Source organism: Pararge aegeria, chromosome 13 (genome assembly GCF_905163445.1).
Source record: "Pararge aegeria chromosome 13, ilParAegt1.1, whole genome shotgun sequence".
NCBI classification, from domain to species: domain Eukaryota; kingdom Metazoa; phylum Arthropoda; class Insecta; order Lepidoptera; family Nymphalidae; genus Pararge; species Pararge aegeria.
In genome coordinates, this window is record NC_053192.1 from 6,354,880 (window position 1) to 6,374,288 (window position 19,409).

A 19,409-nucleotide genomic window follows, 5' to 3' on the forward strand; every position below is an offset into this window, starting at 1 on the left:
CGTATTATGTAAGAGTTGTGCGTACATTCCAAATGTGTTTAGGTACCTAAAATTATTCGTGTACGTGAGTATTTGATTTATAATTATCAATTTACTTGTTATATTAGTGTTCTTTGTGTCAGATTATCACTTGCGTGCCTTTATAACATGTTATAGCATGCATGTAAAGGCTTATTATTATTATCATCCAACCTTTTTGAGAATGTGATTTTTTTTGAATAATAAAAGGTCATTTAAAAAAAAATCATCACAGCCACACAGAAGGGTTAAGGCCGCAGTCCACCACGCTGGCCCAGTGCGTATTGGTCAAATACATACCCCTTTGAGAATGTGATTTTTTTTGAATAATAAAAGGTCATTTAAAAAAAAATCATCACAGCGTAGATACACGCGTGTAAATACTGTATACCGTAGTAATGTAGATTAGTAAGCGCGCAGAGTTCAAAGTCGAAAGTGATAACTGGCGTTTGTAGGTGTAAACTGTAATGTTTAGACCATTTTTATATTTTGTCGTTATTTATTAACTAATAGCGGCTGCCTGCGACATTTTCCGTTTACAAATTGTAATACGTATATTTGCCCCTACAAAAACTGTTACCTTCTATTCTACATCTATGTGTGTTTTAAAAAACATATTAAGTACTTTCATGTAATTTACCCCGTTAATGAAAAAGTAACTTGCAGTCAGCTCATCTCTCATCGCCTCAAGTTAGAAAAATGATTGTAAATGGAAAGGAAAGGACAACAACTGAGTTTCTGGGCGGCTTCTTTTCGGTAGAGGTCTGATTTCTCCGTGCTTCGGAGCACATACAACTATACCGGTTACTATCTTGAATTACTGAATTTCTGATTTTATCCTAGTGACATAAAAATCGTAAGTCTATTAAACAAATGACGGTTTTGCCATTTGCATGTGCCATGTGTTGATGATGCCATGGCAGACCAGAATACAGTTGTCACCACTCCTCCTTTTCCCGTGTCGACGAGGACGACCAACTTGTCTGCCCAGCGTGATTATGGGAGAGGCGTTTAGTCCAGCTGACAGACATTGAAGATGATGATGTAGGTTAGATCCACTTACGGTCAAAATTTACGTTTCCAGAACACATTTCCTCCCGTGGTCGCGCTCCTCAAACTGTTCCATCCAGACGGCAATGAGGCCAAGCTGTCGTTCAACCCCACGACGACAACGCCACTGCACCTCAAAGAGTTATATCAGCTAAATAATTTCGTACAGGTAATAAAGTGTTTATGCTACGAGTTTTTTTAGTGTTAAGTGTTTCAAGGTCATTTCCTTGACTTTACCGCTTACGAGTAACAAAAAATTATTAGTGCATTAAGCATTATTATCGCTCAGTAATCTATAACACAACAAGCTATTTAATTTATATATAACTTAAAACAAAATCCTTTATGTTGGCTTTTGTCTGGCAGTTCGTCAGTATTTAGTTTTTCCAGAATTTAAAAGACCCAATTTTCGGCTGTTTCATAATTTTTATGTAAGAAATTTGCGTTCATTTATTGCTCTGGCCTCCGAATAAATGACAGAATAACAAACATACATTTGCATTAATAATATACTGGGTGTGCTACTACATCTGAGGATATCGTGAAATGTAATGTAAAACAAAATTACAGAAATAATTTAATTTTATGCGTGATCTCGTAGGACTTGTAGGTAATGTCGGAAGAAACGTATTCTATGTGAGGAAAGTTGTCAGGTTTTACTTAAAGTGTAACAGCATTTGTAGTTATTTTTATAAGGTTCTATGAAGATAATGGTGATGTTAATAATTTCGGGTCATACGACATATTAAGAATGATAAGCCTTCTGAATAAGTGTGACAGTGAAATTTTGCATTTTTAGTATGTCGAGGTTGGTTTGCAACGTTTTCGGCATGACACCTGTGGTAGAGATAACTATGGCAAAACGCCACTGGTTTACTGCCCATTGATATTATTAACTCTTTTTCGTACACTATATCAAGAATGTATACAATAAAATAATTGACAGTTGTTTTTTCGTCGTTATTTCGTAACTTATTGCACATTACGTTACTTACATCACAGTTTTTTATTTTTAATCTTACATAATATGCCTGTTTTGCATAACTTTAACTTGATTGGACAATTAATTTGCAATTTCTTGTTTCAACGAGAAACTAGTTTTTAAAGAGAGCGCTTGACTGCGATCTTTCCAATATGCTCTGACTCATGCAGTCTTATCATTTAAGGGCACAATTGTGGAACCCAGAACGACTAGCATGGGCAGGAGACAATTATCTCCCCGGGGAACGGATACAAATTTATCTTCTCCCACAGCTTTATCAACTCTCAGAATACTGTCGCACAAGTGGAAATATAAATAAACAAATATAAATATACTACGACAATACACACATCGCCATCTAGCCCCAAAGTAAGCGTAGCTTGTGTTATGGGTACTAAGATGACTGATGAATATTTTTATGAATAATATACATAAATACTTATAATATACAGATAAACACCCAGACACTGAAAAATATTCATTTTCATCACACAAACATGTTCCAGTTGTGGGAATCGAACCCACGGCCATGGACTTAGAAAGCAGGATCGCTGCCCACTGCGCCAGTCGGCCGTCAACATATTACCTAAATAATATATGTGTAATAAAAACCGGGGATAAACTACTCTTTCATGTTCCCGCGCTTTAGCAGGTGGACACGTTATTATATCCCTAGTCAGGTGATATAATCGGGGCACATAATTTTTGTCTGCTGAAAAAGGATAAAAATGACGTTTCCGCCTATTTTTAGTTTATTTCTTATTCATATTATTTTGTGTTATCTGTATTATTTTATGTTTCGCTTTGAATAAAGTGTTTATTCTTTTTATTGATGACGTTCGCAGGAAGCAGTGCAACGTGAAGCATCGCTCGAAACCCGGCTGCGCACGTTACGGGAGTGCGTTGAACGTACGCGCGCTGACGCCGCCGCTTCGTGGGAGATGTTTGTGGGCGAACAGAGACTGTTGATGCGCGTGCACACACTCGAAGCCATGCTGGCCGCGGGGAAACACCCCGATCATTACAGCGTCGCCCAGCTACTGAACGATAAGAGGAATTACCAGGTATTTCAATTTCGTAGCGGTGATGGCCTAGTCGTTCCGACTTCGGTTTCAATTTCGGGGGGGCAGAGTTCGAATCCCAGCACGCACCCCTAACTTTTCTAAGTTATGAGCGTTTTAAGAAATTAAAATAGCACTTCGACAGTGAAGGGAAACATCGTGAGGAAACCTGCATGCCTGAGAGTTCCTTAATGTTCTCTTAAGGTGTGTTGCCTAAAACATTACAACTTTTGTATACGATATTCTTTTCATTACTTTTTATTGTCTTACACACAACAACATAGTTTATGTTTAAAAAATAGAAAAAAAAAAACAAATGTGTTGCGAAAAGTAAATTAAAAAAAGAAATTTATGCTTTTATAACTTTTTAATACTTCAAAAATGTTCCTTACACAAAAAAAGAAATTGAAAGAATGTAAGGAAAAATTGAGTGTAAACATAACGTTCCTCTTGAATTAATCCATCTATTGCTGAAAACTTCAGTAAAATCCGTTGCACTGTGAAAGATCTAAGCGTACAAACAGCGGGCGCTACTTTGTTTTATACTATGCAATAATTTATTTTTTACAGGAAGTCGCGCAGGACAGTCTACGTACAGCTCACGAGCAAAGGTTGGCCTTAGAGGAGTCCTTAGAACGGCGAAGTCGCGAATCGGCCTCGTTAAACCAACAGAACTACACTCTGCGTCAAGCTGCAACCAACGCACTGCAGGAGTTGCAGGTGATATATCAGCAACATTTTTCATACAGATAGACCCATTGCATCCTAGAGACGGGCTTAGTAAACTTTTTTCCTAGGAAAACAACAGTCCAAGCAAGAATTATAACAAACCGACAAAACACAGACTAAGTCGCGAATAACAACTAACTACTAATAAATAAAAGAAATAATTGGCGGCCGATTGGCGCAGTGGGCGGACACCTGCTTTCTTTTTACCCGTGTTTGACACCGCGTAATTTTTTACTAAAACTTTGTACAGTTATTTCTCTAAAAAGTTGTGGAACATAAGTTATCATAGAAGCACCTTTAAAACTAGCCTTGTATATAAAAAGGTGCGGGTTCTGAGTGGGTTTTTTTGCCACGTTGTAAACCTTTTTCGATTGAACTTACTTTTCCCATCACAGAAACTGGCAGCTCGCTGCGATCGGAAGATGTGTGCCGCTCGACTTGCCATCGCAGCCGCCGAGGAGAGGGAACAGGCGCTTAGGAAACACCTGCCGCTTGCTGTGAGTAAGGGGGCGTCCATAAATTGCGTGAGGTGTTTTTTAAAATTGTATGTCCCTCCCTCCCCCCCTGGTGAGATGTCGTGAAATTTTATTCAACCCCCTTCCTCGTTCCCCCATCTCACGTGAGGATTTTCAAAATGTGGGTTTTTTACGTAAACGCGTTTGTTTGGATTGGATTGTTATTGTAAAAAGAAAAAAAAAGGTATAAAACAAATATGGTGGTTTGATAGTCAGTAGATGTGTAACCTCTAAGTACGAATGAAATTATTTTCTTTCGAAAGACTTAGTGAATGATCTTAATCGTATTACGATTGCATTTTAAATTAAATATTAAGCTTGTACAATCTAGATTAAATGGACCAAAATAGTATATATATTTTTTTGTTTCATTCAGAAAATAAATTGCGTGACATTTGCCGAGACCCCCCTCTCTCCAACGTAAGATTTGACTCGACCCCCTCCCCCCTTAAAAAATTCACGTATTTTATGAACGCATCCTATGCTATTATATTCTATGTTCATGAACATGAGAGGTTAGATTAGGTTAAAATGATTCAACTAACTATTTATTTATTTACTCTGAAGCCAACGTGTATACAACCTATCTTAATATATGGACACATTAAACAATTTTTTTATAATAATGTACACTCCACTTAAACGCTAACTCAGAATGCATAAAACAAAAGACACTCTTTGTTTACAACCAAATTTTGTGATATTTAACCGCTAAACAAAACAAAAATAAAATGGGGGAAAAAAATATTGAATGAAATGAAGAAAAAAATTAAATCTATTATTTTTTAACTTGGATACTATAATAATAAAATTAATAAATTGATTATAAGACGTGTAACGTATTACGAAATGATATTGAAGGATGTATAAGTATATTTGATAAGGAATCACTCTGTAGAAATATTAAATCGAAAGAAGTGTATTAATTTTCTATACAAACGTTTATATATTATACAAGTGTTTACTTACGACAACCCTTTTGAAGATTAAATACCGACACGCGCATAGTACCTAATAAAGTGACAGGAGTCAACATTATTTTAATTTTGCATGTTATGTTAGGGTTGTATCTGATTTCTTTCGGTAAAAACTATGGCAGTAGTTTACTCAAAAACCATTAGATTTTCGGTTTCACAGATAAGTTTCAGTGACAGAATATAATGTACCTCTAAAGACTGTAAAGTATTATTTCTGTTTTCATTCACACGTCGTATAAAAGTAATAGCACAAAAAAATCTACATAAAATTTAATCCTTCATAGAAATAAACAACTCAACCGAACGCTAGATCTTTTGTAAGATAGATCTGGCGTTCAGTATCTATCTAGATAAAACGAGAGGTCTTTTGAAAGATAGATTTACATAGCCCTTCCCCCTTTACTAACTCTCTGCGAATCGTTATATGCGGTATATCCACCTAGCGGGTTTACCAACGCTGTTTTACGTTGGACCCCAACGTCCATTGTTCCTCCTAGCTAAATGCTCCACCCATTGCCACCTTAACCTCGCAACTCGTTGAGCTATGTCGGTTACTCTGGATTTTTAAAGATCTCATTTATAATATAATCGCGTAGATAAACGCTGAGCACATTTCTCTCCCCCATCAATTAAAATTCACTAGTAATGTATTAGAAAAACTTCTTCTGGGGTTTATTTTTAAGGAGTACATATTGCTCAGAGCATTGGAGCAGGTAAGGCATTAAATTGGAAAATTCCTATACAATAATCTATTGCCTGTTCTTGTGTTTCCCAACCTTATTAAGCCATCGGTGCACTTACACGTTTAAAAATATGTCACTGCTATATTATATCGTCTTTATGAGGCTACTAAAATAAAATAATAAAAAAAATTTTTTAAAGCTGAAGCTTGGCTTCAATGTGTGGGATAAGCGGCACAAAAACTATGAAAACATAGTTTGTTGATTTTTTTGAAGTACAGCGCCTGTAGCAAGTGGCAAGTAGAGTGCCTCACAAAGCACAGGCTTATACCTGTAAAGAAAGGCAGTAATTTTTATAATTTGTGTTTTTACCTACACTTGGAGGAATTATCAATTTTATAAATTTAAAATGCATAACAAAACCGACAGGATTTGAACCTGCGACTCTCTGGCAATCGCGGCCTGAGCGCTTTCGATGCCGAAATTAGTATGTGCCTTTCACATCAGTCTTATAGCATTTTAAATTTATAAATAAGAAAGGCAGTGTTTTTATTCATTTATGTATTGCATTCGACTGGTTTTAGTTTTTCAACTTTGTCGTATGTATATATTTCAGTACTCTGTCCAAAACGGCGAGGCAAAGATGCTGGTGGTTTCGACCGATAGCAACAAGTTACAAGAAGCGAAGCGTGGAGGTTCACTCGAGGATGCGATTCGAGCGTTGCCCGACTACATTAAACTTTTACTGCCTCAGAATTTGCTTAATAAGGTATTCAAATTAGTATATCGTTAAACTACTACTTTAATAAATAGAGAGAGAGAAAGAGAAAGAGAAAGAAAGAAAGATGGATGTCCGGACTATGCTACGGTAGGGAGTTACTCTAAAATACCCTGTTACACTTTTCTAAATTTAAAATGCATATAAAAATTTTCGGAACCGACAGGATTATGACCTGCGACTCTCTGGTAATGGCGGCCTGAGAGCTTTCTCCAATTAAGCTACGGCTCTCCTACCGTCGATGCCGAATTTAGTATATGCCTTTCACATCAGTCTTATAGCGACTGTAGTGTCATCTAGTTGCAGTTTCGATCTACTTTTTCAAAGGTCCATATTACAATGAGACACGTTTGAAACAAGAGATGACAAATTGATTTTCCCCTCGTCTTTTTTTACCTCGTTACACGCCGTACACTCTGGATTTGTCCCGATCTATTATTACATAACAACGATTAACGGTTGACTGGTAAGATTTTCAGTTAACTTAAACTAGAAAGTTTCCGGGATTGACGTCCAACGAATGTGAACTGCGGCGTTCAAACACATAAGCAAGTCAATTCCAAGACGGTTTTCCAATTGGGTGTGCAGGACTGACAAAATACTCCACAATATTGGTGGGAGCCAATAAAAAACTTTTTCAGATTTATGTGAACATACAATCTACAAATTCTTTTGCCAGAATGGAATCTGACATTTAATTTATTTATATTGTATATTTGTATATTTTAGGTTGGCATAAAAACGATATCAGCCGAAGGGAAATCGGCGAAAGAGTTCGAATTGATACTGAAAAAGAACAATATATACAACTCTGAAGGTGAGCACTAACTAGAATAAGAATATAAATAAATAAATAAACTTAACTTATCGTATATAGGTATTAAAAATTATCTCTAAATTATACACTTGGTTTGTTCTCGAACTAGCTATAAAAGCAAGTAATCGAAATCAATTTATCGAAATAAATACTTCCATATGGAAGTAAATCTTCTATAAATGGTAGTAATTGCATTTATCTCGCTACATCATACTTTTCAAAAATGATTTGACGAGAAATATTCCTTGAACATTTCAGAGAAGCAGCAAGTTGAAGAAGGTGTCGTTAGCGGTAGCGAAGAGAAAACCGAGGAGGACCTTTGTACTGACGACGAGAAGAATTCGCGGCTTAACCACGGTAAATATATAATAAGTATTATACTGTAAATATATAATAAGTATTATACTGTAAACTTTTTATAAGAATGTCTCTTTACATTGCAGACATGCTAATCTGTAAATAGTGGAACATTTGCTTTGTGACCCGTAACGAAAAAGTAGAGTAAATCTTAACGAAATGTGCACTGTTTTCAAATGTTTAATGGATTTGTATGCGCTTAATTCAGCCAAAGCCGAATAATTATTCTAATATACTGGCAACATTTTAGTCATATGTCTTTAGACGGTCTTTTAATATTTAGGGAAACAAGATTTTATGTTTTTTAAATTTGGAACAAAATACCCGACCTTAAGCGGTGTTAACCTAGTGGGTAAGACTTCGGTTTTCCTCTCTTGACTTTGCGGAGTTATGTGCTTTTTAATTCAAGCTAATTTATTTAATTTAAACAGTGATTATTTAATTACTTAAACGATTTGAACTCGGCTCCCCGAAAATTAAATCGTAACCCATTGGGCTGTCGACGGTTCAACTTTCCTTTTACATTGTAATTGTTAAACTTTTTTCAGTCTGACCAAATTAAAAGTAGCATACTTTAATATGGGTATACGCTGAACATGAATTTAAAAAATGAATTTCAGATGGAGGACATGAAATGGAATCCTTGAGTCCGTTAGATGGTGATCTGTGTCCGGATAATAACGCTAATTCAACCTACACGGAAGGGGACTTCAAGGAGGACTCCCCAGTAAGTGTTATATTTTTATTGAGGCATACTGTTTGTCGCGGTGTAGAAAGAACTTATCATATATATATATTATTATGTTTATAATACTTCCTTTAATACGAAATTGCGTTTCTGTAAAAATACAAGAATCAACATTGAAAGCCCTTACTTCAGGTCTTTAAATTCATATCATTTCTCCTTAAAATAAACTCTTATATATCTTTTTTAAATGTCACTTATCACTCTAAAAAACATTGGTGACTTTAAGAAAAGTTTCGATATATGAAGTCGAGAAAAGAGTTCTTTACATATATCTTTATATATATATATATATATTTTATTATTTGAATCAGGTAACTATATAAAATACGATACCAAACAATCAAATTAAAAAAAAATACAATAACAACGCGACACGGTAGTTCTGCCCTCAGGTCAAACGTTTGCAGACTTTTGTCGCTAAAGAACAAGTCCTTACCCGGCCATAAACTGAGTAGAAATTCTCTTGAGTCAATTGGATGGCAATTTTTGTCTGCCAATTCTACCTAAAACCAACAATGCTTCAAAAAGGACACGATTGTTATTGCGATATTTTAAGTGAACCTTTCTTTTTGAGTTTTTATTATTGTAGCGTGTACATAACTTATAACAAAGTGAGTAAAAAGTTGCACACGGCGTTGGACGGTGATCTGTGGCCAGATAATATTTCCATCTTACATGGACACTTCAAGGAGGATTTCCGAACTGCAAAGAATTTCCACTAATGCTTTAATCTAAGTCTGAAGTGTGATGGTTGATTTATCCCCGGCCTCCCTTTCGAAATGATAAGGGTTATGGCCGTAGTCCACTACGATGGCCAAGTGCGGATTGGTAGACTTCACACGCCCTAGAGACCATTATAGAGAACTCACAGGCATGCAGGTTTGCTCGCGATGTTTTCCTTTACCGTTAAAGTATGTGATATTTGACGTACATAATTTCGAAAAGTAAGAGGTGCGGCGTGCCGGGGTTTGAACTCGGTCCCCCCGACCGTAGTGCTGTAATGATCATCATCTACGGCTTATAACAGTCCACTGGTGGACTAAAGGCATATCCCAACGGCAGGATTAGCCTATAATCACCTCGCTGGGCAGACGAGTTGAGGACAGTAGATTGTAGTAATAGCGCAGAGGACGCTCATGCTCGTTCTCCGTTATATTACCCTGGTCGCCTCGTACGACATCTTCAGGAAGAGGAGGCGGTGGTGACATCTGTATTCTGATCTGCCGTCGTACACCGCTATAATATGAGTATGGATTATTTTAGAGCAAAGCTGGCGTCGAATACGCGAACGTCCTCCGCGTGATGGCGGGTCTCAATGAAGAAATCAAGGTTCTGCGGGAGAGGCTCGGTGCGGAGGTAGCTGAGAACGAGCAGCTCCGCGGCGTCCGCGACGAGCTGTTGGCTGCGCAGGAGGAGCCTCGAGCGCCCGCGGCCGCGCCCGCATCCGCTGACGATGCCGCTGCGTACCGCGCGCGCATTGCCGACTTGCAGGTACGTGCTGATGTTGATGATGACTATAGTCGGAAAAATGTAATAGGCCCATTTTGACATTTGTGCAAGACCATAGAATGTAACTTGGAACGAAACAAAAAAATAAAAATCAATTACATACAGTGTTTTAAAAAATACGTAAATTTTTTTGGGACGTTAAATAATATGAAAGAATATATCGCGAGTATTCTTTTTGCGCTTACTTCATAGAAGCATGCAATTTATAATTGTTGCGAAACGTTTCGAAAACAGTTACGTTCTCAGTCTTTTTTTTTTATACTAGAGCTGTAACCATTTTTTTACTGAATATCGAAATTAAATATTGTGTAGTTATCTTTACTGCAAAGAATAAGCTTGGTTCTCAAAATGGGTTCTAAATAATGAGTCTGAGATGATGTATCTGACCAAGCGGCACATGACTGAAGCGTCCCCGCGCGCACTGCGCAATATTTCGTTCCTCAGCTTGTAAAGTTGACTGTGCGCTCGTTTAAGTTTGATATATATTGTTTACTATTACGTTAACTATGGCTCTTCTAATTTGGACATTAATTTAAACATAGTGATTTGACTCGATTTTTGTGTTTGTTGTTATATAGTACTAACTCTGTTTCAACATGTTGAAAAGTGGACGTATAATCAACAGCCAGTCACGCGTATTGGTTGTGAAGTTAAAGGAATACTTTGAACGAACGAACACTTTACAATACATAATAATATCAATCAAGTACTGATACAAACTTGAATTGATTTATCGTGAGTACAGAGTCTTATGGTTCCGTAACTAGTTACGTCGCGATGACAAATGTCAAAACGGGCCTATTACATTTTTACGACTATAGTCTTGCTGATGGACCTTGTTTTTTTTTTTTTTTTATATATAATAATAATGCTAATGAAGTGTACATTCCGTGCTATAATAGTTATTTATGCAACTGTCGTATATTCAAATACTCATGCAACTAGTCTTGTTAAGGGACTTAGGTTTTTTTAAAATAATAATGCTAATGAAGTGTACATTCAGTGCTATAATAGTTATTTATGCAACTGTCCTATATTAAAACACTCATGCAACTAACTAGTCCTGCTGATGGACTTAGGGTTTTTTTTTATAATAATGCTAATGAAATGTACATTTAGTGCTATAAAAGTTATTTATGCAACTGTCGTATATTAAAACACTCATGCGATACTACTATCATACCCACAATACCTAATTATCAGTAACAGTTTTATATAAGACTATCTACTCCCATAATATGAAGTATCTATTTTTTTGTAAACAAAACAATAAAAATATCGAAGAAAAGTGGCGAGGATTCGAAAAACCTACTTTTTTTTACGACGTTCTTCTTATGAAACGCACGTGAATCGCGCAGATGTTCTTTTCTCTTAAAGCGTACATTTTTTTTATTTCCAGGAGCAACTCTCGCGAACGGCCGTGGCTGGTGAGGCCAACCTCGCTGAGATCCAGCGGCTTGCGTCCAGCGCGGCCGACATGCAGGCCGAGCTCGCGTTCCGGCCGACTCGTGCCGACATCGACGACCTCACGGCCGTCGTCGGAAAACTACGTGCCGAAGTGCTTGCGCGCGACCAGCAGATCCAACGTTTCCAAGCCGCCATGGAGCAGAAGAGCACCGCTGACAAGGCCATAGAGACCAACGACCTCGACACCGAGCAAGACGAAAACATCGACGCAAAGCAGATATCCGCCGAAATCGACGAAATGTTCCGTCTCGACTACGACGACGAAGAGGAGGAGACCGATTCCGTCGCCACAGAGATCAATAAAGACGACAGCGACAAAGACATCGAGCAAACTCCTAACACGGAGAGCTTCGTTAGCGAATACGTACGTCTTCAAGACGATGTTAGGCTCCAAGTGACCATGCAGAATGGGAGTTTACACGCACTTGAAGAAGAGCTGGTAAGAGCCAAGGAGAGATGGGCCGAGGTTTGCGCAGAAAGAGCCCGTCTCGCAGCTCAGCTAGCGACTCTTAAAAGCAAACCTCTCCGGCTAGACCTGACGCACGTAGTAGCTCTAGCCGTGCCCGTCCTCTTCGCCTGCCTCTACTACCTCCTGCTGCCCTACATCTCCTGATGGACGGCCACGTGGGACCCCCCCGGGTACGCGTAACCCCGACCACCGCCCGCGACGCCGCCGACGCGCTTCGTGGACGATTAAAGTTCAAACTTTTGCTCACTACTCTTCTTTAATAACTTTTAAGTGAAAAACTGTAATTTTGTTAATTCGTAAAGAATCGCTTTAGGGCAAGTGTGGGCCGGTGCACGGCTGGGGTAAAGATTTTAACAAACGTATTTAATAATGTTAACGAAATCACGTCATCGATCTGATTCTTTGTGTGTTTCCATGCACATTACTAGTTTACAATTACTAACGAAATGACGACATGTTTATCTTATTGGTTAAGTGCGAAGTGCGATCTTATGCACAAGAAAACTTCATACTCTCATTTTTATAAATGCGAATCCACTTATATCAGTTAATAATGGATTATGATGTAATTTTCCGAACATTGAAATCCATTCTTTATTTCGATTAGATAAGAATTAAAATTATATTTTCAATTTAAAATCATTTCCCCTTACCGTGAGCCAGTTTTCGTTTGTGACTGCGATACTACTTTTAACTACTGATTCGATCGGCCTCTTTCCATGTTTGCACTTTCAGTTAAAAAGGTAGTATTTACACAGGAAGGAAGAATTAAGAGAAAGCAGAAAATATAAATGGTACGTACACTTATATTATTGCAGAAATATCATGTCCACCACTTTAAACTGGTGCACAATCCAGCTTAGCGTGATATACTGTCCATCATATCACATCGTCGAGATGCTCATCCGCTGCGGTTGTACGTTGCGGCGTAAAAGGGTGTGTGCGTTGCGATCTGAGAAAGTTACGTTACCGCAAACGGTATGCATTTAGTCACAAGCGGTTATGTGTTTTGGCGTGATAAGGTGTGCGTTTGGGCGCAAAGGGTTGTGTGTCGCGGCGCGACGCACTTCTACAGCCTTCCGACTCCTACATTATTTTCAGCCACTCGTGCATATTTCCAAGAGTACTGAGTTTTGCTTGTATTATACAGGACAAGTTCCTGTGTAAATACTCTGATAACTAAATTAATGTAAAGGCTTAATTACCGTTACCGGTCGAAGGTTATAAATATATTTACGGATTAGATTAATTTAGTATGTATTGTAAAAAAAAATAATTACGGATAGATATTATATTATTACTGACCTTTGTATCGATAACGGTCGACGGGAGGTCGATTCGAATCGTGCGGATGTCGCGAATTCGAATCGTTGAATCGAAGGCTCAATAAAGCTTGCCGTGCAAATTTCATTTATGTTTGCGGCCAATTAGAAGACACTCCGGCTTGCTTGGGCTTCTTGATATTGGTCGCAGGCAGGGTGAAATTGGACACCTTGCTTTGACTTCGCTGCAAAGAGAATCGTCTGAGTAGCTATATTGTACGAGATTCATATAAAAAACATATTGAAAAAAACAAGAATTATGTTGTTCGATCATATAACTATCAAACAGTTTTATTGGTTGAATTTTTAGATCGCCACCTTCGATTACAAATATACAGGATGTGATTATCAATCCTCAAAAAGACTAAAGTGTCTGAAAAATAAGTTCAAGTGTTATGTTTTCTAACTTCCTTATAAGAATATGTCTTTTAACGTTCGAAAAAGCGATAACAGTCACAGAATATCCGATGAATATGCTAAGTAGGACCAAACATATTTGAAGTTGTTTTCAATACTTTTAAGCAACATACACTTGTGGTAACTAAAAACCTAGAAGCTTTTTATGTTACATTTTCTATAGTGACATATCTAGTACATTGTTGATCGAAGTCAGGCAAAGTTAATGTAGAGAATGTATGAAATAGACCGTTCGCGTACAAGCTTGCATCGAAAATTCCATTTTGTAGTGGCGTCGGGGTGGTTGGTGCACGTTGTTAATGCATGTAAGATACTAGAGTTGTTTCTGTAAAAGTGTCAGTATCCTATCGATAAATATAAATTTGTTGTTATATCTGCCATAATAAATAACTTGTACATTTTTAATCTTAAGGCCTAACGACTGTCTTGAGTTTTAATAAAAAAATAAATTAATATAAAAATTTATTATCGTGCGAGCTTTTGTAAATTTTCGATCGTACGATTTATAGGTGGCGAAATAAAATTCCCCTTGTTGAACTATGTACGGTACCTACCTATTTTAGGTGTCGATATAGACTCAGAGCGGATGTAATATTTCATATGAATCGAATGCATAAAAAAAATATAGTATATAGATAAATAATGTTAAAGGCTTTTGGCCTATATTTGATCAGCCTATCTAGCTCAGAATTGGTGATTTACAGCGTCGAAATTGTCTTAATGGGCTGAATTTATGGTACAAACATTTGAAAGAGTCCTCACAAGCGTATAGAGTTAACAACAAGTTAAACGCTATTAGACCTGTATAGTAGCTCTTGTAAAGCTGTAGAACGCGCTGTAGCTATTTTACAGCTTTAATAGAGTGTTAACTTTCGGGCTATTAGGGGGTGTTCGCTGATAGTAAAAGATTGCAAGAGGTCATTATTGCTGTCAAAGTTCGTTACCAGAGGCACGTGTAAAATAAATCCTTATAAAAACATTCGATGAATATGAAGTTTTCATTCGTCTCTCATTCTTCTCTAAAGCTACTTCTATATTCTCGTCGAGAATACTCGAAGAAAAACATGGATTTTGTCAAGAGCTTTATAATTTTTTATACAAGTTTCTTATTTTTTTAGTACGTGGACGTTATCACAGGGTATCACAAACCCAGTCCAGCATGCAGTTCATTTCGAATTATTTTATTTGAATGTGGAGAGAATGGCTATTTATTAATAATAATTGACATTTGCGAGTTGGTGCCGCGTATGAGCGTGTATGGTATACCCTTATGTCAACGATTAAATGTATTCTTGTATCAGATTTCGAGTATCCTCTACGAGATTATAGTGGAATAATTATACTTGATAGTGTGTTCATCGTTATAATTATGTAAAATTGTGTCGCCGATCGCCGGACCGCAGCGGTAACCATAGCATCGCTTTAGAAAGCTACACATATCACTTTTATATAAATTTGCGCGGTATAGCGGTGATGGCTGTTGGTTTATTGGTTTGGCAGGGAGGATTACTTCGAATATTTTGCATTTTTCTAGTCTTAGAAACGACGTTGGTGTTTACTGCACGGCATATGGTGCTATACTGAATGCGTTGTCGGTTCAAAGCTGCCATATGCCGTGCGGCAGTAGAATGTTTGTAGCGTAGCAGCAGTGCGGTACTGTCAAATTGTATTATGAGTATATTTTTGCCTCAGCGGAAATTGAAAAAGCGATCAAGAAACATCTGTCTATTACGTCACACGCAGGAGGGAGGGTGTTACAATAGCGGACTTTCAAAAATCATGAACTTTGGTGTGACCTAATTTATAGATAGCCCCCTTATGAAATGTGCTAAGGAGAGAAAATTTTGATATGTGCATTTGGAAGAACCACCTTTCGTGGTATTTCTACTAAGTTTCAATAAAAGGTTATTGGCTGTACGTATAAATAAATAACAAATAAGTCGGCAACACGTTTGTAGTACTTCTGGTATTCTAGATGTTGTTGAGCGGCTTAGCAACGCTTAGTATAAGAATTGCATTCTCGCAATCGTGGCTTCCTTTTCGAGTATTGAAACACTATAACGTCAAAGCAAAATGTACCTAATGTTACTCGTTTTAGAGTTGCAATTTCTGTAATCCTGGTTTTTATTAGTCTTAATGTGTACACTAATTTGAGTTTTAACACGAGGCGAGCATATAAGTCTTATACCACACGCTACCATTTTGTTCTTTGGCGCTCTATGTTTATAGAAATAAAGTTAAAAATACAATTATGCTTAACGATTAGCCATATACCGAAATTGCTATCAGCTCTCCAAGAATCAGCTGTGACTTGCAGTAAGTAGCACTGCTAAAGCTTTGAATTTGACAGCCGAGCTTCTGATACGTGGCATATGGCGGCTAAGTTGAATGCATATTTAGTGCTGTATCAATTGTTAGTTTGATTTTAAAAAAAAGAAAGATTATTTTTCGTTCATTTTTGAAGTATAAACAGTTATACAGCACTTGATGCTATTCGCCGGAGCACAAGAATTCTTTAAAAGAAGTAATGATTATAATTAATTTGCAGTAAGCACTGGTAATTCTTGGTATACGCAATAATGGAGGTTTGTGATTCGATTGTAGATTTTGATACTGTTGCAATACTATTAGAATGTGAGATTATTTCAAGCTATTGTAGCATTAGGGGCATTGTAGACCGAGCGTTTAACTGTTCAAGCATTTTTCATACGAATCATTAAAATGTTAATGTGAGCCGCAATAGCACGTTACCTTTAATGTTGTGCACTGACATCCGAATAGTCACAGAATCAAATCCCAGCCAATAGGCCTATTGTCGTACTTACTTCTAGCAAAAGCAATACGCATAGTAAGGGGGAAAAGTTTTTCATATTGTCGTACTTACTTCTAGCAAAAGCAATACGCATAGTAAGGGGGAAAAGTTTTTCATTATCTATGTCTAAAATATTACATGTTTTATGCCAACTAAACAATGTATTGTTCCAAATCAACGAATGAGACATTCGCGAGTAGTTTTGTATTTATTGTAACTGTTCGTGAAGAACAATTATTGAGAACCCATGGAGTTTCCGGGAGCTTGCTGAAGTAAGATTTTCAAAAGTCGAAAGTGTTCGTTTCTGCACACAGTTCTGACGCTCGGTCTGCGTTGTTGCAAAATTTAGCGTTTTGCGTTTGCTCTACAGTTTTACTATCAATTTCGTTTAAAATTTTACTTATTACCTTTTATATTGTTTTGTTAAATAGGATGCATAGGAGCTGGCCGGTGATCATTACAAATTCGCGCTTGGTGTTAGAATTACGCGCACGTTGTGATGTTACAAAGATTTTGCGCGGCGATTTAACCGGTCAGTCCGGACGCGGCCTTATAGTGGCGGCTTTCAGACGGCTTGTGGTCTGTGAGCTTGACTGGTCCTTCGAGATCGCTTTGCCCTGTGATGTGAAGGCCAATAGATAATTTTGTAACAAAAGTGTATAACTAACGAATGTTTAATTATATCTTTAGTGTAACTCTAACTTTACCACGTTGAATAACTATCTTTAAAAAAAATATATTTTATTATTTAATTGTTGCACTGATTTTTGTTACGTTCAATGTTTTATTTTGTGTTTAAAAACCACCTGAATATTGTAAATAGATTGTATCTTACTCCCTATGTTTAGTTACTTGATGTCGAAGACTTTTGTTTATTTTATGGAGAATATGGATAATGGCATTCAATGTGGATGTACTGATAAATTATTATTAAAAATAATATTGATTTGTTTAAATATTGTTTTCCTTGATCCCTTCTCATGTGTACATTTAAATTGATTTGTTCTACTTTGTCCGGGAATGTACTGCTGCCATGCTTATTTCGGCCGCCATGTTTATTTCTGCCGCCAAGCATAGCTGTGTTCCGGTCTGAAGGACGTGATGGTCGGTGTAATTAAAGGTACATGATAGATATTCACATCTAAAGTTAATTGTCACAGAGCGGCACTTTAAACGACGTGTTCCTTGTATGCCTTTGTTTGATTTTTGAAAACCCTTCGACCCTTGGGCAGGACGGAGTTTATGTAGGACTCCCCCTCTAACGGGATACCCCTAAAAATAGCCAAACTAAAAACCCCCACGGCTTTTTCTTGTTGGCTTTGTTAGACGCCCGGGAAACCTGTTGTATACCACCCGGACACCCTTGTATGCCCTGCGAAGTGTTGCCCCCTTATAGTCGTTAGATTTCCACCACATCTCAATTATTACTTTATAAAAAAAACCTATGCATATACTTGAAATTGAAATAAGTACTTCAAATATTACGTTAAACTGGAAGGTTTATTAACTGTGAAAAAGTTAGGGTTTTTTATCAATATTTGGAATATCCATAACTTTGAACTAGTATCGAAACTACGTCATGTGATTACTACTAAAATGAACGTAACAATAGGTACGTATTGAGTAATACTATTTTCTTTTCGTCGGATAAGCTGTATCCCGCGGTTTTTACAGTTAAATAAACTCCTCTATATATGGTACATAGTATATATGTATGATGTACTACACAGGCTCTTGGCCTTTTCTTTATACAGGCTTTCAGGCTTATTATTACTGAACCAAATGAAATAATTCTTCTGGTAAATGGCTTTTTAATGGTAAAAGATTCATTATAATCGATTGAGTGGTTCCGGAGTCTATTAATTATTACAAACACATCACTAATATTATATATTAGTGAAGGTATATCTGTGTAATATTAGTGAAGGTATATCTGTGCCTAAATTTATAATTAGACTACGTTAAATGATATACCTACCAGCGTTTGACGCCTACAAGTTAGGTCATCATTAAACACAATAAAACACGGTTGCGTATTTTTTTAAAGATTTATTTATTTATTTCACAGATATAACAGTTATATAAATAATTTCCCCACGATACATTTATGATTCTAAATAAAAATAAAACAAAAAAAGAAATTTCAAATTAACACAAATCTCAAATATAAAACAAATGCCTTTGATGTACCTACTTACAGTCTATGGTATATCGTTAAGTACTTAAGTAAGTTAAGTAGTAAGTATCTCGTGGTAAGACCAAAACAACAAATAGTACCTAGGTACATGATGGCGATCTGTTTTTGTGACCATTTTTGAAATTTTTATATTCTTCTACATTAGGTAGATAAAGAATACAGCATTTTTCGTGGTTAATCAACTTTCTTATTTATATAACATACGACGACTACATTTTCAAATTTGACGATATATGAGTTTCTTGGATCGTGGTCACGGTGGGACACCTAGTGTTTGTAGGGGTAAGAACATAAATAAATAAATATACTACGATAATACACACATCGCAATCTACTTTTAAGTTGTCACAAATACGCACGCCACAGGCTCGGGCAGTGCATATTAGTTAAGCATTGCCTTTGTCCATGCAAAGTGCGTGTTTCTGCGAGAAAATTACCTGCAGTGTTTATTTACCTGTTGACTAAGTACGGGTAAAAAGACCGAGGTAGTTGGTACCCACGTCA

At 36.9% G+C, this 19,409-nt stretch overlaps 1 protein-coding gene across 6 annotated transcripts in view; it reads left to right on the plus strand.

Moving 5' to 3' along the window:
• The window catches only part of LOC120628957 (sarcolemmal membrane-associated protein), a 39,020-nt gene extending 21,356 nt beyond the window's left edge, over positions 1 to 17,664 (plus strand). For 3 of the 6 annotated variants that reach the window (XM_039897652.1, XM_039897653.1, XM_039897657.1), the window contains 10 exons: positions 1,103 to 1,237; positions 2,896 to 3,114; positions 3,682 to 3,831; positions 4,236 to 4,337; positions 6,629 to 6,781; positions 7,520 to 7,607; positions 7,866 to 7,964; positions 8,585 to 8,691; positions 9,976 to 10,203; positions 11,621 to 17,664. In XM_039897652.1, the coding sequence (XP_039753586.1) occupies positions 1,103 to 1,237; positions 2,896 to 3,114; positions 3,682 to 3,831; positions 4,236 to 4,337; positions 6,629 to 6,781; positions 7,520 to 7,607; positions 7,866 to 7,964; positions 8,585 to 8,691; positions 9,976 to 10,203; positions 11,621 to 12,301 (1,962 nt within the window). In that variant the 3' untranslated portion in view covers positions 12,302 to 17,664. The other 3 variants (XM_039897656.1, XM_039897654.1, XM_039897655.1) reach the window with 3 other exon arrangements.
• The last annotated feature ends 1,745 nt before the right edge of the window (positions 17,665 to 19,409 follow it).